The sequence below is a fragment of the Lottia gigantea genome, assembly GCF_000327385.1.
Source record: "Lottia gigantea unplaced genomic scaffold LOTGIsca_8, whole genome shotgun sequence".
Taxonomy (NCBI): Eukaryota; Metazoa; Mollusca; class Gastropoda; family Lottiidae; genus Lottia; species Lottia gigantea.
The window spans coordinates 2,113,095-2,138,764 of NW_008710662.1; the positions used below are offsets into that span (position 1 = coordinate 2,113,095).

Genomic DNA, 25,670 nt, shown 5'->3' on the forward strand with positions numbered 1-25,670 from the left:
GAATATTTAGTATCAGTTGTTATTGCCCTTGTTCTCGAAAACACATTCAATTCAGCCTTTGGTGATTACAAACACTCACACCAAGTTTCGTAAAAAATCCGTCATGAATTGTACCTAGCCTACTAGAGTGTTTACGTGCTAAAAATTGAACGTATTTTCAAGTGCAAGGGCAATAACCCATACTATTTTTTGTTCAATTTTTCTGATTTTCTATAATAGGGTTCATTCTTGGGTGATTACAAACACTCACACCAAGTTTCCGCCAAGAATTGTGGCTTCTATGGTGTTTACGAGCAATTGTGGACGGGCGGACGGACGGGCGTGGGTGACGACAATATGTAACAGCCACCATTTCAGACGAGAGAGAGATTTGCGACTATGACGCATCTATATAGTTGCCGCATTTTGAATTTCAGCTTCGACATTTAGTCTGAATCGCTCAAATCGGCTACAACAGCGCTCAACTGAATGGTCACGGATTTATGTCGATGGCATGATCTAATGTTTTACAAGAAGATACTTATAGGATTATTGGCGGGCCTATTGATGATGTAATCGCCCGATTCTGCTTCTGAATAATGTTTCAAAATAATGAGACATCTCCAGAAAATCAGGGATAGCCTATCATCTTCAAACAAGTTAAATTTCTTTGGGACAGTATTTTAAACTCATATTATGAAGCTACCTAGAGTAGATCCGATGTCATCTTTCTAACCCAATTATTTTTTTTTAGATTTTCGGGTCAGTTAGGTCCGACATTACTCATTCAGTGTGGCCCTGATTCCAATTTCAAATTTCTGTTGTGCATTTACCTAATGGGACTGGTTGACAGAGACATTCTTAAAATATTGTCATCTTGTTAATCAAGACTATGTAATTGCGGGGAAAGATTGTTACACAGAATGGCGGAAACCAATGACAATATTTAAACGATGAGCTTGTCAACTTTTGATAGCAGGTAATATGCTTGAAAATATATATATAATATGTCAGCTCTGTTATTACACAAGTTACAGATCTAACAACAGGTCAGATCTTGAGTACACTGTTTTGTTTTTACTTGAAGACTCTTTATACTTGCAGCTGAAACTGTGCAAGGGAAGCAACTCTTTATTTACATTTGTAGTGCATCAAGATTCCAGACCACATAAAACGATTTATTTTTACAAGGTTTATTTTTTTTATATAAATGATTAAGTCAAAAGGAATGAATATACGGTTGATTTCCAGCTTTAAGAGTTCAAATTCAGCAAATTGAAAGAAAATTGTTTGGACTAGTTCCGTTCACTTTATGATTCTCATTGTAGTGAAACTCAAGAATGTAAAGCCAATATGATACAAGCTATTGATAAAGGTTCAGTTCATAGGATATGTTCGGGACAAGTAGTGCTTACGCTTGCTGTAGCTGTTAAAGAACTGGTAGAAAATAGTGTTGATGCTGGCGCAACATCAGTCGGTAAATGTGGGAAGGCTGCCACTTCCATATAAGTTGAAGCAAAAATTTCACTGGATTTAGTGAAATTACTGGAAACCTTTTCATATTTCTTTAGTGTTCCCAGCCACGTTGTTAGGATGGGGTCCGTGGGAGCGGGACCTCAGCAAGTGAGAATTAAGCCGCAGCAAAACCTTCTTCACTTCAATTCAGTAGAGATTTATTCATTTACATTGTTTTTGTACAAAATCAAAAAGATAAAGATTTTGATATGTTTTTGGCACCTCAAAATTGTCAGAAATGGGTACTCTTGGCCTTTAATTCCTCAAATTTTCTGAGTATAAAATCTGAGCTGCTGCACCAATTCATTCCTGGAGACAGGGCTGAGGGTTCCTTTCAACCTAGCTATACATGGTTAAGGTAAATCTCTAAAAGACCATGACCAATTTAAGCGCTTGCTTTCTAATCTAAAGGTTTGAATAGTGGTCAAGATAGTAGATGTACTTATAGAATATTCAATCAGTTCCCCAGTCAGTGATATTGTAGACCTATGGAGATACAGTAATTTGAGTTAGTGATAAACCAAGGCCTTTTTGAATAAATGCTATGCATAATCAAATTTCCTCAAAAACTGAAAATTGTTCATTCACAATTTCCTTCAGTGCACACTACATGGCATGAATATCTTTAACATTATGCCAGACCAGTATCATAATTTACTAATTTTTACGACATTTGTATTATAGATATTAAGTTGAAGGAATATGGTAGTGAATGTATTGAAGTATCTGATAATGGTTCTGGGGTTGAAGAACAGAACTTTAAGGGGCTAAGTAAGTTTTAAAAAATTTGAACTGTATCACACTAGGACAGCTGAACTAGGGGTAGAATATCATATTCTGATTGTAATGTTATTCAAGCGTATAAGAGGAATCATACATGTATATTACAAACGTTTTATTTCTTACTCAACACAGAAAGTACCCTTCAATTATTCTGATTCATTAACTGTGTTTCCACTGAGGGAAAAAGCTGGCTTTAAGCTAGCTTCTGTGTGTTTCAACTGGGCAAATTGCCGAACCGTTAAAGTAAGGGAACTGAAAACCTCTCTTTTTGTGTTTAAAAATTTTAATGAAATTTGGTGTGATCATTTATATTGATGAGATCTTGGACAAGTTCGAATTTGACATTTCAATGAACAGTCTTTGAGTTATTGCCCTTGACTTAGGAAAAACGCATCAAAATTTGTTTGTGAACACATAAGAGACTACAGTTTTCAACTGATGTTAATGCAACATGGTGTGATCATGTATATTGATGCGATAATTTGATGTATTTGGGTTTTTGACATTGATTTTTAAAAATTGGTGGTATTTCTCAGCATAAATAACTGGCAGTAATTATATATATCAATGATTTCAAACTATTTCTTTAATATGAGAAAATTCATACTTTAGTCACTAAAGACTGTTTTATCATTTCTGACAGCTGCCAGTGGGCGTATGTTACATTGCCTGGCAAGCTATCTTATGATTTCAGCTTTAAAACATCACACATCCAAGCTGCAAGATTTTTCTGATTTAGTTAACGTTGAAACTTTTGGATTTCGTGGAGAAGCTCTTAGTTCATTATGTGCACTCAGGTAATATAGAATATATTATTAGATTTTGCTTAGGTATACAAACTTAGTACTGTCATAGTATCTTGTTAGACTCATCACAGCAGGTGAGGTTCTATAATACAGTCGGTTAGAGCGTTGGTTCTTTACAAGACGTCATTTGCATGGTTACATCGAGCGAATGGCGGCTGTGGGTTCCGATCTCGAGAGGCATGTGAAAGTCTGATGACCTTGAATAAGTTATCTTCACTCATAATGCCAATCGACCCAGCTGTTATTTGGTACAAATAATCCAGGAAAGATCAATGCCAAGAGGTTTGGCCAAGGATAAGCTGGTAGAAAGTATCCTTAACTGCCAACCTGAGTTGTTATCCTTGAAGTCCTAAAATATGGTTGTTTCTTTCTTCCCTTTTTTTCAAATATGTATTTGTAGACTTACAGAATATCAAAATTTCATTCTAAAAAGTGATATGTATAGTTGATAGGATGTTTTATGGACTGATACAGTGATGATTTAGAAATTGACTAAGTAAAACAAGAAATTTTTTCTCCAAAAAGAAGATCAATTAATATAAAATATGGATAATTCTGAAGTTGTTTTTCAGAAACATTCAATAACTTACTTATTTATGGAGTAAATATATGAGATGGAGAAAATATGAAACCTTACTTGCACACATCTTCAATTTAGCTTGACTTCACCTGAAGAGAATTAATTTTTCAGTGATTTAAGTGTTTTAACTTGTCATAAAGATGCAGCAGTAGGAAACAAGTTGGACTTTGATTATCATGGTAATATAAAAAAACAAGTACCATCTCCAAGACAAACTGGAACTACTGTCATCTTGCAGAATTTATTCCACACATTACCAGTTCGTCACAGAGAATTCCAACGTAATTTGAAAAAAGAATTTGCAAAGATGGTTCAAGTATTAAATGGCTACTGTCTTATTAATATTGGTATTAGAATACATTGTACTAATCAAGTTGGGAAAGGGTAAGAATATAAGATATAGTTTATGTTGTTTTGTAGTTTGTAGTTTAATATGTTTTCCATTTATTGTCCTGTCAAAGTGTTGTATTATATTTGTTGAACAATCACAGGTATTACTTCCCTGCATGTACTTTGATTACTTAACTACATGAACCAAGATAACTAGCCTGCATGTACATGGATTACTTGCCTTCATGTACTTGGATTACTAGCCAACATGGATTACTCGCCTACATGTCCATGGATACCTAACCTACATGTACTTGGATTCCTAGGTTACAAGTACTTGGAAAACTAGTTTACATTTATTTGAATTCTTAGCCTACATGTACTTAAGTTCCTATGATCCGTGTACTTGGATTACTAGCCAACATGTACTTGGATTCCTATCATACATGTAATTAGAGTATTAGCCTACATTTCATTGAATCTCTTGCCTACGTATATTTGAATTACTAACCTACCCTTGTTTGGATTTCTAGTCTATTTTTTATCACTAACTAATTTGAATAACCAACTGTACTAATCTTGAATGTAAATTTTTTAAGGTCAAGGTCTGTTGTTGTATCAACTAAAGGAAATTCAACAATTAAAGAAAATATAGTTAATATTTTTGGAGCCAAACAGGTTAGATTTTAGTTATTTTTTATACATCCATGCAAAGTTTGGTTTTAGTACAGTGGTGTAACCTATTTTCATGGATATAAGGATTCAACACCGAATTTCGTCAAAGTTAAATGAACGAAAAAAAATTTTTATGTCTTGGATGTTTCCTCAGATATTCTACAAAATAATAAAAATTGGTTTGTTTCGATTTTCTTTATTAATCCTTCACTTTGACCCATATTTCATGAGCAACCAACTCGGCAACGGCGGCATAATGCGTCACCTATTTTCGTGTACAATGTTTGATCTATAAATAAGTCTAGAAAAACACGTTGTATGGATACCGGGTGGTATAATTAACTTCTCTTAGTATTTATCTTTAATATCAATTCATTATAACTAGTGACAATTCCTTGAAAGAACCACGATTTAAAAAAAAAATAGTGACTGACAAAATATGATATGTACCGTGATTTATTGCTAAAAGTCACTGAAACAACATAAGAATATGGTCCACTTTGTGTTCCATAGAAATTTTCTGCTGACACAGAATCCGCTAGTTGATCACGTGACTTCATTTGTTGGATTACATTCTAGCAGACGACACTTGGAATTCCGATTACCGCTTGGGATTATAAGGAAATTCGGCCGATAAAAAATGATGACATTTGGTAATAAGTGAAATCCGCCATTTTGTATTTGTCAAAGTATACATTAATACACTTTACCTTGCTTGAAACTACTGAATTCATTCTACTAGCTGATATTATACAGAAAGCCCATGTTTATTAAAACAAACTAATGCGGAGGTCGCGCAAGGTCGCTCATGTAAATTATTAATCCTTTCCGGAAATCCACGAATAATAGGTTTCCACGAAATTAGGTTACTTGACTGTATATATTTTTGTCCCACTTTCCATTCAGCAGTCTATCTGCCTGCTGGTCTAGTCACTTTTAGCCTCTGATTTACAGGTTGTTTTTATTTTATTCATCCCTTTGACAGATTCCTTTCATTTTAATGACCTACACAAAGTGTGGGTGTTATTGTCCTCCTTACACTTTTCATTTGTCTGTTCGTCCTTCAACTGATCATATAATATCAAGTGGTTAATCTACAGGTTAGACACCCAGATTATTCTGAAATAGCCCAATTAAAACAGCATTCATTTACGATTTTAAAATATCAAATGAACATTGCAACTCATGTTGTTTTAAATATTAAAGTTTCTTGTCCTTACCAGTAGTGCAAAACTGTCTCACAAGTCACAACAGTCCAAACTTGGCTCATGTCCCTTTTGGTGGGTGAGCTAACTAAATGCTTTCAAGCCCATACTATTCAGTGGCCTGTAGTAGGGTAAAACTGACGACAGTCTAGACCCAGCTCATGTACCTTTTTTCGTAGGTGAACGATTCAACACAATTCGATCCCAGATATATGTTTCTCTCGCACTAGTCAGTCCTACCCGCTCGTAGCCGTTCGTTCGTAAAGAGTTCCCTACCAGTTGGGTAAAACTAGTTAACATGATTTAAGATGATCTAAACCCAGTTTGCGTTTTGTGTTTTACCTTTTGGTATTCAACATTTTTGTTGTATTCACTCATAGTATCTCGATTATAAAGAAGTCTCCCACCAGTAAAATTAATCTGCCTCACAACAGTCTTAACCCTGCTCATGTTCCCTGTTGATAATAAACATTTTTGTTGTATTCATTCATAGCTACTTGATCGTAGCCTTACCGGTTGGTTTAAAATTAGCCTGTCTAACAAAGTCTAAACCTGCTGAAGATGAAAAATTATTATTTCTAAATGACCATTACCCTATCCACTCATTTGTAAAAATTAACCATACTTGTTTTCCCATATTCTTGTCAAAGATAATAATGATTATAGAGGTATTATCAGTGTATTGTTGTTGGCATAGATTATTCTGGAAAGTTTTTTGTCATTACAATAATTGTGATTTTATTATTATTATTCCTGTGAGACTGTGTGTAGAGAATACTCTTTAACTAGAACAGGTATGTTATACAATTCTATAATTTATCTATATTATTTCTTTCATTTTTACCTACCAACCAGTAACCAGATATCAGTTCAAAGTTACAGATTTAAATATAAAGAGAGTTTTAATTGTATACATTGCAAAATTTTATCAGAAACAGTCATAACAAGATATGCTTATGCTTTATTTTTTTTTTTAGAGAACTTTGTCCATTTGCATAATTTTTTCATCTCTAAGAAATTGCTCCCGTTCATTTACCATGGCATGTATGAAATTAGGGATGCTATAAAATATGTTTAGTTTTGACAAGAGTTCGTCCTTGTCTTGTTCGAAGTAAAATTTATGAAATCAAACAATGTATAGTGTATAATGTTGTTTAATGTGCGGGTGGGTGCATATATGTACGTTAAAGTACTGGCTTATAATAAAGAAAGGTAATCAAATTCTCTTTTGTAGCTTCACTTGATGAGGTAATTATTGAAATCTGTAATTGTAATCAGCTATAATCAATAACAAGTAATCAGATGTAATTTGTAATCTTATATTTTTCAATTATGTATAATGTAATTGTAATTGTCTACCTGATATTGTAGTTACCTTGATTTATCATTAGATTACTTTTTAATTGCCTTAATTTAAAAATATCAAATACCTACTTATAACTTATTATTATAACTTATTATTATAACTTAATGTTCCATTGTAAGATCCAAGTTGAAAATTTGCTATAAATTCACAGGGATACAAAAAAGGTTATTCTGTTGGGGGTACATTTATTTGCACCATTCCAATTTCCTGTTTGATACATCTGATGTTACATAGATCCATAACATGTGAAATGGTTTATGCAATAATAAAAAAATTTGAAAGTAGAGTTAATATAAATACACAGAAACCTGCTTTGTTTCCTTTTAAACTTTAAGTTCTTTATAATCTTTGATTTGTTACATTTTCAATTCAAGTAGAATCTGTTCTTATTATTTTGAACCATTTCTGCAATTTTTACAGTAAGAAGCAATCAATGTTTTTGGTTGATCAAAGACTTCAGTTGTTGATATCAATTTAATATCTTTTATACAACTTGGGTTTATCTCAAATTTTATTACTTGCTTTTTATTATTTTACTTACTTTCAGTTTGTAACATAAATAAATTGTGTGCAAATTGGTCATTTTCTGGATAAAAAGATCATCTAGGATGAAGGGGAGATTGTTTTCCTACCTGTGACGGATTTATGAATTTAAGTTATGCTTGATCAACTTGTTGAAGTTGAGGGTGAAAATTAACAAGATAACAGCCCCACAGGAGGCTTAGGTTTGTGACTATTGTTCCATCTCAGTAATCTAGATATATTTTATATCCATCCTTTCTGGCCTGCATCATCAACAAATATAAAACTTCTACAAAATGATTTATATGTCAGTTTAAACAATAGTTAGCTATAGGTATTGATTTATAGTTGCTACCTTTTAAAATATAAATAAGTAGAATACTCAGATATAGAAAAGATAGCAATTAAACAACAACACATACTGGATACTGGCAATCAAGGTAGGATTACTAATACTTTATTTATTTTACTGTGGTTTTGGAAAAATTGTATTTGTAGGCTTGTTTTGGTTATTGTAGGCTTGTTTTGGGATTCTCATGTTGTTATTTTTGTAGGTTTATTTTGGTTATTGTAGGCTTGTTTTTGAGGTTATTTTACTGGTTTTTTTTGTGGGTTTGTTTTGGTTAGAGTAGGCTAGTTTTAAGGTTATTTTACTGGGTTTTTTTGTGGGTTTGTTTTGGTTAATGTAGGCTTGTTTTGAGGTTATTTTACTGATTTTTTTTGTGGGTTTGTTTTGGTTAATGTAGGCTTGTTTTGAGGTTATTTTACTGGTTTTTTTTGTAGGCTTGTTTCGGTTTTTTGAGGCTTGTTTTTAGGTTATTTTACTGTTTTTTTTTTGTAGGATGGTTCTGGTTATTGTAGGCTTGTTTTTAAAGGGTATTGTGCTGTCATTTTGGTAGGCTTGTATTGGGGTTATTTGACCCTGGTTTTGGTTGGCTTCAGTTATTATAAGCTTGATTATAGCATGCTGTTATTTTGATAGAATTGTTTTAGTTTTATCAGTTATTTTGATAGGCTTGTTATAGTTGCTTGACATTCATAACTTGATTCAGAAACCAGTGGTCATAGAGTACTTTCTACATGTGAAGGCATAGCAAAACAACAATATAAAATAACTGTCAAATGATAAACAAATAAACAAAATAAAACTATGGAAACAAATGGATATGTTATGTATGTTAAGAAATAATAAATGTTATAAAATGATAAATAATATAAGATAATAGTTATAAGATAATAAATTATATTAGATAATATATATTATAAAATGCTACAGCATGGCAAAGTGTTGAAAAGGGGAGGATACACAAGTCTAAGAAGGCTAAAATTTTCAGAAAGGCAAAAAATTGAACTGGCATTAGATTTTAATTCTGAGAAGGGGAAATTATAGGTGAAATTGAACAATACAGCAAATATTTAGACTTCTTTGTCTATATAATTGATTATTTGTAGGCCTATTTGTTATTCGGGATTTAATGCTTTTATAAGAAAATGAAATATATGTATTAATATTATGTTAATTTATGTAAAAGTAAGCAACATATGGAATATTAAATGAGTATATATTAAAATTTTTTAAATAGTTTTCATAGATTTTAACACTTTAAAATTGCTGTTGATATATCTTTATCAATTGTAAGTCTGGGGTTGTGATATAAAAGATCCTGTAATCATTCAATTTATTAGAAAATTAGTTTTTGCTACATGTGTCAATTATCAGTATAGAAATCAGACTGATGGTTAGAGTTAAATTTTTGTTCATGTAATTGTAGAATTCTAAAATCAGCTAGGTAGACAAAATAGCGCAAGTTGGGGCAAGAAGACATACGACATAATAAAAGTGTTTTATTTTTCAGAGAGAATAAGTCTGAAGTGTGACACAATGGGGAGTTTTGGAGGTCATGCTGTTCCTGGATCATTTTTCTTTCTCTTTGGATTATGGCAAGTTATTCAAATCTTTAAAAGACATCGACATTGTCGTAAATTGAAAGAAGACTTTGTCAGTTCCACATGGTATCCATGTGCATGTTGTTGTGGAAGGGTAAAAGAATTTCCAGTGGAATCGTGTGTGAAGATAGTGTTTTCATGTATTGGAATAATCATTGAGAGTTGGACTGCAAACTATAGCAATGGCATTATCTCTGATCCTGGCAATGAACAACACATCACAATGTATTTAGCCTTTGGTGTTAATGGTATTTTAGAAACTTTAACTTATTATCAATTAACATTTTCTCCATACGTAAGTCATGTTAGCTTGGCTTTTGCCTTTGGTGTGGAGTACATTTTGTTTCATTTTCACCTGCATGGACGTACAGATATTGATGTTTTGGTACACACTTTACTCCTGTATGCCATTCTGGTTTCTATTTTTTCTGTGATCTACATGATGCGTTATAGAAATCATGTGTTAGCTCCTCTATTGTTGGCTTACTCTGGTCTGCTTCAAGGAACATGGTTTTGGCAGATTGGTTTTATTTTATACAATCCATTTCCAAATGCAGTTACGTGGAACAGTGAAGACCATGGAAACATGATGCTTGTTGCATGTTATTTTGCATGGCATTGTGGGACATTGTTACTTGGTGTGATTTTTATTGGATCATTATTTTCAAGATGTGATCAAAGCGTTTATATTGGTCAAAGCGATTATAGTGCATTAGATGTAGAACATAAAGTGTCACTTTTGTCTGCGTTTAATGAAAAAGAGTCATTGAAAAATTTCAACGAGGTAAATGAAGATTTTAAATATGAAGATGATAATTTATAAAGATTGTAAAACTAACATAGCTTTCAAATGTGTTTTCAATTGTTTCTTCACCAAAACTTCACTCCATATTCTTGATTTCCAAAATATATATTTGCTTGCAATATCAATTAAAATAGTTATTTTTATACGCCCACCCGTAAGTATGGTCGTTCTGTCGGTCCGTCCGTTCACATTTACCTCATGCTCACTCTACAGGCTACAATTCTCTATCGCTTCTTTTGATCTTTTGTTTGTGTGTCAATATCATTATGAAGATGTGCACTATTGAATTTGGTGATGATTCGATGATTTTCTTCAGAGATATCGCATAAAACTCTGATTTCGCGTTCGTTTTTCTTTACTTTTTTGCTTTGTGCTCACTCCACAGGCTACGATTCCCCATACATTCTTTTGATCTTTTGTATGTGTGTCAATATCATTATGAAGATGTGCACTATTGAATTTGGTGATGATTCGATGATTTTCTTGAGAGATATCGCATAAAACTCTGATATCGCGTTTGTTTTTTTTCTTCACTTTTTTGGCTTGTGCTCACTCTACAGACTACAATTCTCAATGGAATCTTTTGATCTTTTGTATGTGTGTCAATATCATTATGAAGATGTGCACTATTGAATTTGGTGAGGATCTGATGATTTTCTTCAGAGATATCGCATGAAACTTTATTTTTTTCACTTTTTTGGCTCGTGCTCACTCTAAAGGCTACGATATAGAGTTTGTTTTACAGTTCACGTTTAGTTCTTAATCAAGCTGCTGGTGGGCCTATTTACTTGCGAAACTTGCCGCAAGCCTATGTTTTATTCTACAAATTGACATGGATAGCTAATGTTAGGATGACTACCTACCTTAACAGTCATGATGATTAAATGATATTCTGTTCCTTGCAAACTTTTTATAATAACCTTAGAAATAAAAAAGTAAATAACCTTGTTTAGACATCTAAATGAAAGAATGTATTGACCTTATTAATCCTTGGAACCATCAAAAGAACAGCTCATTTTGCAAATTAGGATGATTTGCTGGCTCAAATTAAACTGAAATTTATTTTTTTCTTCTGACTCATTATTATGTGAAGAACAAGTCAATATTTATTAGAATGTTATTTTAGATTATTTTTGCTATTTGTTTTCTTGTTATCTTGTATTTTGAATGAATATTATTTATATCACCTATAATCTATGCAATAAATTATATACAATGCCAGTATATGTTATTGTGATTATTATTTTGATTATCATTTGGATAAGTACTGTGCACATGAAACTACTTTTTTCTTGAAAAAAATACACACGAATGTATTCCAAAACCATTTTGAATCTTGTATTCAACTTAATAAATCAAGTTTTTAAAATACAACAATACTTCTAATCACATTAAAAGCTTTTTCTAAATGTTTAAACGTGATTGAAAGGCGTAGTTGCAATATTATATTTAATATTTATTAAAATTCGACTTGTTAAGTTGAGGAAAAGATTCAAAACTACATTCTTGTGTGTTATTTCCATTTAAGAACCAAACATAAACCGCGTTTCCACTGATAATTGTTAGGTAAAACTAGCTTAGAGCGTGCTTTATTGCCGAAACGCAATATCACAATAAATAACAAAACACAATTTTATGCTGTTTTACTCCTTGAATGGTACACAGTTTAAATTGCCATCATCGTGTAAAATCTCACAAATACTGATATTGTTCTCAAAGAATTATCTTGAGACGCGGCCGCTACTGCAGCTTTCTTTTCAGCCAGAAACTGCCAGTTGTGCAAGGAAAGCACTACTGAGAGAATATTTGCCACTTTGTAATCATCACACAACCTCAGTTAAGTTAACCCACTATTCATATATAGCCTGTAGAGAAAGGTTAATAGGTCTATGTAAGGATGCATTATGAAAGCTCTTCTTGCTTTTCTCAAACCCTTTGCTTAACTCACTCAAGTTATTAGTGATGAAAATAATTCATTAGAAATTAAAGTATTTTAAAGGACAAACAATCTTCCAGAAATATAACAACTCTGAAGCTGGTTTTTCAAAAATTTAGCTTATTTTGCATAAGCAACATTGATGTTCTAACTTTGTTTTCTGCAGAAAAATATATGAATATTTATGAAAAAAAATGTCAGACAAGTAGATTTGGAAATTAGTCGATCCGCTTTCTACTTCAGTAACAGATGATGAGCCAGGGCCATCATCTAAAAGTGTAACTATAGCTCTATTAAGAGAAATATCTGTTATAGGTCCAAGTCATTATAATATTTAGCTTATTAACACTCTAGAAGACACAATTCTTGACGGATTTTGATGAAACTTGTTGTGAGTGCTTGTAATCACCGTTAAACCCTATTGAAAAAAAGGAAAATCGAAAAATATTTAGTATGAGTTATAGCGCTTGTAAACAGATTCAATTCATGCAAGATTTTCACAAAACTTATTTTCTTTTGCTCATTATTGATCTCAATCTTGAAAATGCATTTATTTTTGAGATCATAAACACTTAAAGGCTCAATTCAGTATGCACGTATCGTTTCAAGTCCGCTCCAACAAATTCCAAGCGACATATTCTTCACATAGAAATGTAAAACTATGCTTGGTTAACTCGCAGTTAAAAGTTCCCACAAATTTTTCATAGCTTTAGAAAGTTCCCGGCATCAAAGTACCAAACTCTTTGATTGCTGTGTATAGCCACCATTTTCTGGTAGTGATAAGGTTTTCTTGGAAAAGGCGTAGAGATATTTTTAGTTCAACCAATGAGAGGCATTGGAATATGGGTCATCGTCGTGGTTGCGCATAATAAGGTCATGACGTCACAGACCGTAAATAAAACAGTCAATAAGTTGCTTGTTTTAATCTTGTTTTGAGCGGAAAGTTTGGCGATTTAACATGAAATTGCTCTTTTGTGTTCAAATAAACATTAATATGCAGTTTTAACTTTATATTTGTATCTTCAAAGAAGCATAAAAGGAAAGAGATAAACACAGCCTAGCCTAGTATCTGAGATAATCGAATGTCCCATGCCATAATTTTATGTGAAAATCGCGAAAAAAGGGATTATAAAATTAATAAAAAAAAAAGACAATAGACCAAAGAGTGGTTTTAGGCTTGGCCTAACTATAATCTAGGCCTACTTCTGTATGAAAATTACAAAACATTTTTTTTTCAAGCATAATTCATTAATTAAAAACACGCAGGTTAAAAATACTAATATAGGCTATATTGATATAAGAAATGTAAGATAAGTTAGGGCCAATATTATCATTAATAAGCTTATGTTTCATATGATTTATGATTTATATATACTCATATGAATTTTAAGATATATATGTCTATATAGCATGAATGTTACCAGTTTTTGCATGAACAACATGCATTGAATGCAGTTTGTAAAAAATGAATGAGCAGAATTTGTTGAAAAAAGAAATTGATATTGCATGTTAGATTTATACATTATTGTCTTTCTTTCCAAAAATACTAAAAGTGTAATCATGTAATGAAGAAACATCTTAGTACCTATAACATATGAAAATGATTTCTTTTTATTATAGAAATAAGTAAAATAAATCTGAACTGAATCAGTACATAGGGTGATCTATTCTCTTCTCAATAGATGATTTAATCCAAGTAAAATGTTGCTTGATAGGAACTTTTTACATAAAATATTTTACCTCCTCCTGGTCAAATTAAAACATTCTAAAAAAATTAATAATAGCACTATTTTTTAGACAATGGTGTTGTATTTCCACCCTATGGGGTGGTTTAAGGAATAGATGATAAATGAAAAGTATTTATTAAGTGAATCAACAAAAATGCAAATAAAGATAAAGTAACCTATTGGTTACATTGGTTCAAAAAACTGAAAAGTTTTATAACAATCAGCAAGTTGGGTTGTTTGACTGGAATGCGCCATATTTATTTACATTTATTGTGGGAGGGCTTCTGTTCATCACGTGATGTTATACAATAGGTTTGATTGGCTGTGACCGATAATTTGACCGAATAATACAAATGTCCTTACGCACTACAGATTTTAAAAACGTAAAATACGAGAAAAAACTTCTTTTTCGACGGGAACTTTTTGATTATGATATCCACAGTATGTACCCTGTTCGTACTAAAAAGTTCTTCTAATACAATTTTGTCGGAGCAGCTTATGATTTATAACGAAAACTTTCACTGTGAGAATAGGGCCTAACAACTACGATTTGTGTCTCAGACTTGAGTCTTTAATGAAGTTTTTGATAATCACATGATGAATAATGAAATATTGTATTATTAATAATATTAATCTAAATGAAATAATTTACATAGACAGGTGTGTTATATTAATATATTATAAAATGATCTCATAATATATATTATTTATTGATTAAGTCTGCAGTTTCTGTAATATTACAGATTTAAAGTTGCAGTATGGGACCCTACATGTCTTTCTATTCAATCTCAACTTCCAAAAAATTTATATGTTTATTAATGCAAAGTCATTCTAAGAAAGTTAGCGAAAACTTTGTTATTTTCAGTTACAACAAGTATTAGAATTTAAACAATATAATCCATCAGAAGATGTCTGTACAGAATTCGGGGTGAAAACTGCAGATGATACTTCAGATCTTTTTAAGTAAGTATTTGTGAAGTCTTTGATACAGAGATGGTACTCTCTTGTCATCATTTCAAACAGATTTGGAAGAGTGTCAAAGTAATCATTGAAAAATCATTAACACCAAGTGTCCAAGTGTCTTGGATGCATATGCATGAGAGAATAATGTAATTTCGATAATATAGCATTTGATTTATGACGTCATCGGCAATCTCCTTGCCAGCAAAAATACTTGTTGGTTTCAATAATCATTCTGGTTCATATTAAAGCAGAGGGATGATTGAATTTGGCTGTAAGTTGAAGGAAGCTGCTTTATGCTCAACAAGAGCTATATTGCATGGGGTCATGCAGGAAAGTGGTATGAAAGATCTTTTCATCATTCAGTACAATATTAACAATATTGCAGTCTAATTAAGATTAGCCACTAGCCAATAAAATTTCTTCCTTATCCAACACTGGGATTTTGAGGAACAAGCAAATGGTGTATTCCAAAAAGCATAAAACTAGTTTATCAAATGAATACTCAAAATCCAAGCATTGGAGAGAGAATAAATTTTTATAATCAAACGGACGAATGGGCAAGAGAGCAGTTGTTAGACACTAACTGAGGTGTCTAAATTAAAAATAAAAGCTAATAAAAAGTTTGGCCTAATATTAATTAGACTGACTATGTTGTAGATTAAATGGGTTTATATCTAAATGTGACCATGGTTTAGGAAGAAGTAGTACAGATAGACAGTTTATTTTTATTAATAACAGACCTTGTGATTCTACTAAGGTAGGTTACAATTAGTGCTGGTATTTCCACATTTTGTCACAATTTGTATCACTATATAAAGGTTGCAATATGATATTTATCACGATATAAGGGTTGTATGATGATTTGTATCACTAAATAAGGGTTGTGATATTATGATATTTATCAGGATATATATTGTTGCAATGCAATATTTATCATGACATATTGGTTGCAATACAATTTGTATCACGATATAAGGGTTGCAATATGATTTGCATCACTATATAAGCTTTGCGATACAATATTTATCACGATATAATGGTTGCAATACAAAATGTATCATGATATACGGGTTGCAATACGATATGTATTACGATATAAGGGGTGCAATATTATATGTATCACTATATAAGCTTTGCGATACAATATTTATCACGATATAATGGTTGCAATACAAAATGTATCATGATATACGGGTTGCAATACGATATGTATTACGATATAAGGGGTGCAATATTATATGTATCACTATATAAGCTTTGCAATACAATATTTATCACGATATAATGGTTGCAATACAAAATGTATCATGATATACGGGTTGCAATACGATGTGTATTACGATATAAGGGATGCAATATTATATGTATCACTATATAAGCTTTGCGATACAATATTTATCACGATATAATGGTTGCAATACAAAATGTATCATGATATACGGGTTGCAATACGATATGTATTACGATATAAGGGGTGCAATATTATATGTATCGCGATATGGGCAAATAAATTAAATCAGTAGTACTTAATTTTTAGTGTTTAAATGTTTTTACAGCTGGCCAATAATATATTGTATTTTGGATAATGACATGTATTAACTAAGAAGGATAATAACATGTATTATCCAAGTAGAACAAGAACATGTATTATCTTATCTTCTCAATTAAGAAATATTTTTACCCTTGCATTTGATTTTGTAATTTTTTTATAGTTAATAAAAGTAGTAAATGAAGTATATCATCAGTATAACAGACATCAGTATCCATTTTTAGTTTTAAATATAAATATGGAGAAGAGTGAGTACTAACTAACAGATTTGTAGTAATAAAATGGAACTTTATATCCAATTGTTCCCCTTATAGAGATAACTGATACAATTTATGCAGGTGACATGTGCTTAGAGCCTGACTATTGTCAATGACATATGTCAAGATTTCATTTTTCCAACTAGGTCTCCCTTTGTTATTAATTACATCAAGTACTAACAATCTAAACCACACAACAAAACCAAAATCCAAAACATTGGGAGCGGAATAAAATAAGATTACAATTTCATTTCTTTCTTCTTTTTTTCCTTCTCTATTGCAAGTTATCATGTTATCTAGTGCAGTACCATTCTAATGATGTAGATAATCATATATTTGACAATATATCATGATAACTACCATATATCATAAAATGGCTATATTTAGATAGTTTTGAATGAGACAATATTACTAATGATATATTCCTATACCAGTATTTATCATGATACAGGTGTTGAAAGTGTTTAGAAATCAGTATACTTCATTTCTTAATGAGTTGAATTAACTGATTGTTTTAAGAGATTAATAACATCAATGATATCAATATCAATAATAAATAGACTTTAATATCCAGTAATATCTTTCTGCTCCATTGACTCTGGTCAATAACTGGAATGATTACAGGATGATCGGCTGATAAATCTAAATATCCATCTACTTGTATCTTTCTGCTTCATTGCTTCGTTCTTTTCAAGGTAATTTTATTATAAGATATTTCAATATCTATATCATCAGAGATATATATACACAATAGATATACCGAAATCCATGGCAGAATGGCATCAGATATTCTAGAAGAGTGATATTTTTAATCTCCTTTTTAGCATCAGTAGATGTGAATGTGACTCCAGATAAAAGACAGATATTTTTAGAAGGAGAGAAACTTCTACTAGCTGTTATTAAGGTAGACTTTCAGTGAAATTTGATTTTTTAAATAGACAAACAGGGTCATGAAGATCAACTGTAAATAAGGACCTAATGGTTAATTAGATGAAAAGCCAATGTTTCAAAAGATTGAAATCAGTTAGGAAGATGTTATGATGGCAAAGCCAGAAATCTGTGTAGAAAGAATAGTCTCTCTACACTTGTACCATCATTTGATTATTGTGTTACTGATTTGTTCTGCTACTGATTTGTTATGCTTACTGATTTGTTATTCTATAGAGTTTTTACTCATCTTGTTATTGTAGACATCCCTAATAAAACTATTTGAACCCACCACTTGTATGATGACTCTAAATCAGAGTACCATGTTGAATAAATCATTTGGTAAGCTTTATTCATTCTTTGTTTAGATTCATCATTGGTCATTAGAGTTCAAAATTTAGTAATAAGAGCTCAAAATTTAGTTATTGGAGCTTATAATTTAGTCATTGGAGCTTAAATTTTAGTCAGTAGAGTTAAAATTTAGTCATTGGAGCTCAAAATTTAGTCATTAGAGCTTTGAATTTTGTCATAGTTCAAAATGAAGTCATCAAGGTTCAAAATTTAGTCACTGGAACTTAAATTTAGTCAATGGAACTTAAATTTAGTCAATGGAGCTTAAAATTTAGTCATTGAAGCTTAAGATATAGTCATTGGAGCTCAAAATTTTGTTATTGGAGCTCAAAATGTAGTCATCAGAGCTTAAAATGTAGTCATTAGAGCTTAAAATTTAGTCATTATAGCTCAAAACTTAGTAATTAGAGCTCAAAATGTGGTCATTGGAGCTTAGAATTCTGAGGAGTAAATAAACAAATCTTAATTTTGATAAGATATGTTTGTGTTTGTGAAAAGTTTCAATTAGGGGCTGTGGTCCAATTACAGCCCCACTATGTGCTATACATACAACAGTGGTAATAAGATTGATAAAAAATTAACAAATGTTACTTTAGTGTATTAAGTTTGCAAATAAGCTAATACAGAAAACATAATAAAATGTCTTATCAAATAATAGATGTTTTCTGATACACGTTCATATCTGTATATGGAAATGAATTCAACTAGTATTGTTGTATATTTCAGACTATAAGAATTCAAGTTCACAAAATACCATTGATTCCAGTTCCTTTATATAACAGATTAAATAAAAATTCATTTTTGACAAACAAACCAGTTATAAATGAACCAATATTATCCAGAAAAATCATTGCAAACAGTCAAACAAGAGGCTTGAGCAGGATCTTGATTTCAGTTCTATTCTGGCAGATGGTACAAGCAATGCAGAACTTTCTCACCCTTCTGAAACACCTGACGCCTCCTGGTGACTGCGCTCCTATATCTACCATACATAAAAATAAACATGTATGTTCCATTTCAGCCAAGCAAAACTAGTGTATTGTCCAGATTAAAGAGATCTTTTTCTAGTGCTTTTAATCCACTAGACAGTCAAAATCCATCTGGTACTAGTCCTAAAGTTGAAAAGAGTCCTAAAAAACGTAAGCATGGATTTCCTTTGATGCAGCAACCTGCAAATTTTTGTCTTTTTCAGCTGGTTATTTGAATATTAAATACTATTATACCGATAGTTAGTCAAGGTTTATCTGTCTTTCATAAAATATGATGTGTTGATGACACTGATTTAAAATGTCATATTTGGCTGAACCTGGTCAACATTTCACATGTCTGCTTAATGTTTATGATTTTGAAAATTTTACTATTTCAGAAAAATGTTTGGATCAGTTTGTGTCAAGAACATCAAGTGATTTAAACATTGATTCCAAACCTTCAGTCAAGGATATTAAACTATTTCTATCTCCTAATAAAAGCTCTGAAGAGTCTGGTGATTGTGTAATTCTTGAAAAAAAAGACAAATTTTCTTCGGAACAAAATATTTCCATAGAAATTTATAATCCAACCACTGTCAAAACACACAATGAGTCAGAAGAAACTTTAAGAAGACTTGAGGTTTCCACCTTGGTGACTACAGACAGTTGTGACATTGACACATCAGAATCTGGCATCTCAGGAAGTTTGACTTCAGAAAGTCAGAGCATTTTGTCTTCACAAACATTCTTAGATGATAGCTTGTTACAAACATGTGAAATGCAGACTGTGATTAAACAGAAAGAGACAGTGTTGAATGTTAATAATCTGGAACAGTTTGTGATTACACAGAAAGAAACAGAGTTGAATGATGATAACCAGGTACAGTCTGTGATTACACAGAAAGAGACAGTGTTGAATGATCATCAGGTTCAGACTGTGCATGTATATAAAAATCATGTCAGTGATATAAATGTATCGGACAGCAATAAAGTTCATCAAAATTTCGAAACAGAATTAGTAAGTTCTCTGAATATTTCCAGATCAACAAAAAGAAGGTTGTGCATTATATTCTCCAAGATAGGTTATGTGGCACAGCACAGTAAAATGCAGTGAGATGTGGCAAATTTGGAAATATGTGGCATAAATTGGAGCTCAATTTGATATGCCTAAAGTAGTTTCAATTGATTTTTTACAGGATAAACCGCAGAAATTCCAGAAAAGAGAAAAAACTATAAAGTTTAATTTTGAAAAATTCAAAAGCAGACATAAAGAAAGAGAAAGTAAGTGAAATATATTAGTCTTATTTATCATTTCTGTACAATATTCTTCTTATGGAATTCTCACTCCATTTCAATGAGTTTGCTCACTTATCTCATGCCCCTTAAGTCTATTAGTAATGTCTCATCTATTTCATTCTGTGTTACAGAGAAAGATGTTAATCAAGAATTTTTTCGAAGTTTCCGGGCTACCATATCACCAACAGATAATAATTCTGCTGAAGAGGAATTACAAAGAGAAATAAAGTGAGTGAAGATTTTAAAATTTAGATATAATAGAGTTGCAGTCCTGGGAATATAGTTACTTAGAGCTGTATTATCAATCATGTACCTGTATATCATTCCTGGAAATGTCCTGTTTAATGCAGATTTCTACATTTCTTGTTATTTTTTTATGTTCAGAACATTATAGATCTTGATCTTGGCTTGAAATAAAATATCATTAGATGATATCTTTAACCACCTAAAAGAACATCATATTTTAAATACTGTATGTAAATTTGACGTGACCTATACTTGATGAAAAACTAGTCAATGTGTCCATCAGTGAACAGCTATTTAGGAAGCTATACCATAGAAATTGGAATCCACAAATTTATGGAGATCAAGCATATCTATTTATATTTATTATCTTGTTTCAGGAAAGAAATGTTTTCACAGATGAAAATCCTAGGACAGGTAAAGATTTATGATTTTCGGTTTAGTGTGTGATTTATGACATTTAAAAATTTCTGTTTAAGGAATTTTAATTTTTCAGTATTAATATATTGATATTTCAGTCATATTTAATAATATTTCAGTTTTATAAGGATTTATAATATTTCAGTTTAATTTGGGATTTATAATATTTCAGTTTAATTTGGGATTTATAATATTTCAGTTTGATTAGGGATTTATGATATTTCAGTTCAATTTGGGATTTATAATATTTCAGTTTAATTTTGAGATTTATGATATTTCAGTTTAATTTGGGATTTATAATATTTCAGTATAATTTGGGATTTATAATATTTCAGTTTAATGTGGGATTTATAATATTTCAGTTTGATTTGGGATTTATGATATTTCAGTTCAATTTGGGATTTATAATATTTCAGTTTTAATTTTGAGATTTATAATATTTCAGTTTAATTTGGGATTTATAATATTGCAGTTTAATTTGGGATTTATAATATTTCAGTTTAATTTGGGATTTATAATATTTCAGTTTAATTTGGGATTTATGATATTTCAGTTTAATTTGAGATTTATAATATATTTCAGTTTAATTTAGGATTAATAATATATCAGTTTAATTTGGGATTTATAATATTTCAGTTTAATTTGGGATTTATGGTATTTCAGTTTAATTTGAGATTTATAATATTTCAGTTTAATTTGGGATTTATAATAACTAAACTACAAGATGATTTGTTTATTGTTGACCAACATGCTACAGATGAAAAATATAATTTTGAAATGTTACAGAAAAATACAGTATTACAAAGTCAGAAATTAATTCAGTAAGTTATGGATTCTTGATTTTAGAATATTATTAATCTCTTTTTTGCCTGACTGGAAATTGATTCCTAAAAGGTTACATGTGTATCTTTGTCATTGACTATGGTCATTACCAGGATGGTCTCGTATGCAGATACATGTATTTTTGATACATGTATCACGACACCATGAGTCATAGCTGCCTATGAGAATGCTTTTGTGTTTTCAATATTTAAACTCTACTACCATTCCCTTCGATGAAGCTGACATATAATTTTCATCATTTATTCAGTTTGTCATGTGATCAATTGTGTTTGCACACCAATAATGCTAGTAAGAACAACATTTAACTCTTAATTGAACAAGACTGACTTACATTTATTGAAATACCTAAACTGATTTCATAATATAGAATATTTAAACTTAGATTTCATTTAGAGAATGGATTAGCTAGCAGCTCCTGATTTTTTAAGTCATCCTTCACAATCAGTTTTATATTAGACATTTTTGATAACTATATTAGTTGATAATTTATTTATTATTACAGTCCACAGTGTCTAGAGTTAACAGCTAATAATGAAACTATATTAGTTGATAATTTATCTATTATTACAGTCCACAGTGTCTAGAGTTAACAGCTAGTAATGGAACTATATTAGTTGATAATTTATCTATTATTACAGTCCACAGTGTCTAGAGTTAACAGCTAATAATGAAACCATATTAGTTGATAATTTATCTATTATTACAGTCCACAGTGTCTAGAGTTAACAGCTAATAATGAAACTATATTAGTTGATAATTTATCTATTACAACAGTCCACAGTGTCTAGAGTTAACAGCTAATAATGAAACTATATTAGTTGATAATTTATCTATTATTACAGTCCACAGTGTCTAGAGTTAACAGCTAGTAATGAAACTATATTAGTTGATAATTTATCTATTATTACAGTCCACAGTGTCTAGAGTTAACAGCTAATAATGGAACTATATTAGTTGATAATTTATCTATTACAACAGTCCACTGTGTCTAGGGTTAACAGCTAATAATGAAACTATATCAGTTGATAATTTATCTATTATTACAGTCCACAGTGTCTAGAGTTAACAGCTAGTAATGAAACTATATTAGTTGATAATTTATCTATTATTACAGTCCACAGTGTCTAGAGTTAACAGCTAGTAATGAAACTATATTAGTTGATAATTTATCTATCTTTAATCAAAATGGTTTTGAATTTGTTATAAATGAAGAAGGTAAGCCATGACATATTTTATCATCAAATTACAACTTAAAATCTCAAAGATCCTTTCTGGTTGAATGTACATGAATTTGACTAAATATCTTAAGCAGTGATCTTTCTTTTATTATCTGAGGCGTTCTGTAGCAGTTGGTTAGAGCGTTTGAAACTTAAGTTGATGTCATTTCATTCTCGGTAGGCATTTGAAAGGCTGCTGACCTTGAATAAGTCAACTGTCCTCATTGTCCAAGATGTGGGGTCTTGAAACTCAGAGAAAGATTAAGAGGTTTAGTCAAGGACCAGATGCTGGACAGGATTCTCCTGGACTTGTTGTTATCTTTGTAAAAAATATGGTTTTTCCTTTCTTTCTCAACTGCAGTGCAGATTCTGTACCCTTTTACAGTAGGATAGACTATTACTTATTCAAGGTAACCTTGACTGGAACATTGACTGAGATTTAAACACACAACTCAAATATAATCAAATATATTCAGCTGGCCATTAATTCTTCAATACAATTTATAAAGATTTTAGTTTACAGTAAATAAGACATTCAGATAAAAGGTGTTTTTTTTATTTCAGCTCCTCCTACTCAAAGAATAAAACTAACGTCAACACCAGTCAGTAAAAATTGGAATTTCGGAAAAGAAGGTTAGTACTCTGTTTCTATTTATCTTTTACGTTTGACAGGACACCCAAAATATCTGACGTCAAAACATACTCCATCAGATATCAAGTATAGATTAGCTAACAAACATTGAACATTGCAGTTCTTGGCCAGATTTTGGAAACTTACAAATATCTATAATGGATTGCATTTGATTTGATTTTTTCTGACATGTATTTTTTGCAACAATTTGTAGATAATCTACACGTGAGGAATAGATCTTTCATCTTAAGTTCTGGGAACCTGAGCGCCACATTGAGTTGGATGCTTGATGTTAGAGATTCAATCCCTGCATAAGTCAAGATGACAACTTTGGATTTTTTATGTTGTTCAGAATGACTGACCTCGAAAAAACTTTAGTTGTTTCAATGTAACAATAAACAGAGGCTCCCCCTGTGCTGCAAAATGCCATCTTCATTAGCCCACATGGTGCAGAAAAGTTGGACGTAAAGCTCCATTCATTTCATTTCATTTTTTGTGCTGCAGACTGTGTTGTTATAGACACCTTGACACTTTGAAATAAACATGATGCTATCCTTTCAAAATACAGATAATATGTTCTCTTAAATAATTATGTTAAATGTATGTTATATTTATTATAGATATTGAAGAGCTATTATTTATGTTAACTGATTCACCTGTAAGTTTCCTTTCATTTCCAGTGAGCTTTCTTTATAGAAATACTGGATAGATTTTTTTAACATGTATTTTTTCTTTAAAAATTCATCATCGTGTACAAAGACCTGATTGGTTGAAACTTGCTTACTGTTCTTTTTATACAAATCCCAAGCTTGATTTTAATTCATTTTATTTTTCCATTTTTAAGGGAACAATGTGTCGGCCATCAAGAGTTAGAATGATGTTTGCTTCCAGATCTTGTCGCAAAGCAGTAATGATTGGTACAGCTTTAAATAAAACTCAGATGAAAAAGGTTATTATTTTAGAATATTGTTATATATTGCATAAAAAAATATTGTATGTAAAAACTTCTTTTATGGTTGACAGAGACTACAATTGAGTTACTCAATTTCCAGTCGTGTAATGACCTTGACCATGTTGAATACTGCATAACTCATGGATAAATAAATCTATATATTTATTTGATCGTAGATAAACAGGACAATTTAATGTTTAAACATCTGCATTATCTCTTTGATTAAATATATTTGGTTTATGCTTTGATAATTTATTACAGTTGGTGTGTCACATGGGAGAGATTGAGATGCCATGGGTACGGATTCATTTTTGCTCATTACTATTGAAACTACATGAAAATAATGTACTGGTACAAGAATATGCCATATCTTCACAAATAACTTTGCAAAGATGTATACTACACTTTCATGTCAACTAAAACTGGTCCTGTGATCAGAGGAATGAAATTGTCTGTAGTAACCTCCCTTTAATGTAAAATAAAATGAAATAATATTTTCCTTATGAAACATATTTTTTGTTATTTTTTCAGAACTGTCCCCATGGAAGACCTACAATGAGACATCTATTTAATCTACAGATGTTACCCAAGTTATGATTATTACAATAGAAATACTCTTTTATGTATAAATTGCCTGATTGTGTTCTAATTTTTAAACATGTTCTTCTGAATCTCTCTATAGATCTAAGAGTTTTACTGTAAAATTATATACATTTTTTTTATCAGTCAATAGTCTTAGTTTTAGTTTTATCAATATGTGACAAGGCCATTCAACGTTTAAAGGAGTCTGAGATACATGTTTGCTCACTTCCTGAGAAGTTTGATTTTGGGGAAGGGAGGGTTTGATTCTTTTATTGAGAAATTTGAATTAACGGTC

General features: G+C 31.1%; 1 protein-coding gene across 1 annotated transcript; it reads left to right on the top strand.

Moving 5' to 3' along the window:
• Positions 1 to 1,326: 1,326 nt before the first annotated feature.
• Positions 1,327 to 25,390, top strand: LOTGIDRAFT_108533 (hypothetical protein; the record flags this gene model as incomplete). Its single annotated transcript, XM_009066949.1, has 20 exons — positions 1,327 to 1,456; positions 2,179 to 2,265; positions 2,972 to 3,074; positions 3,775 to 4,047; positions 4,593 to 4,671; positions 15,042 to 15,139; positions 15,797 to 15,896; positions 16,852 to 16,936; positions 17,770 to 17,849; positions 18,136 to 18,190; positions 19,590 to 20,247; positions 20,551 to 20,715; positions 21,111 to 21,147; positions 21,841 to 21,971; positions 23,108 to 23,208; positions 23,775 to 23,843; positions 24,462 to 24,499; positions 24,686 to 24,790; positions 25,055 to 25,090; positions 25,325 to 25,390. Coding segments are annotated over 20 exons (2,496 nt in total), but the record flags the coding sequence as incomplete, so codon positions are not given.
• Between the last annotated feature and the right edge of the window lie 280 nt (positions 25,391 to 25,670).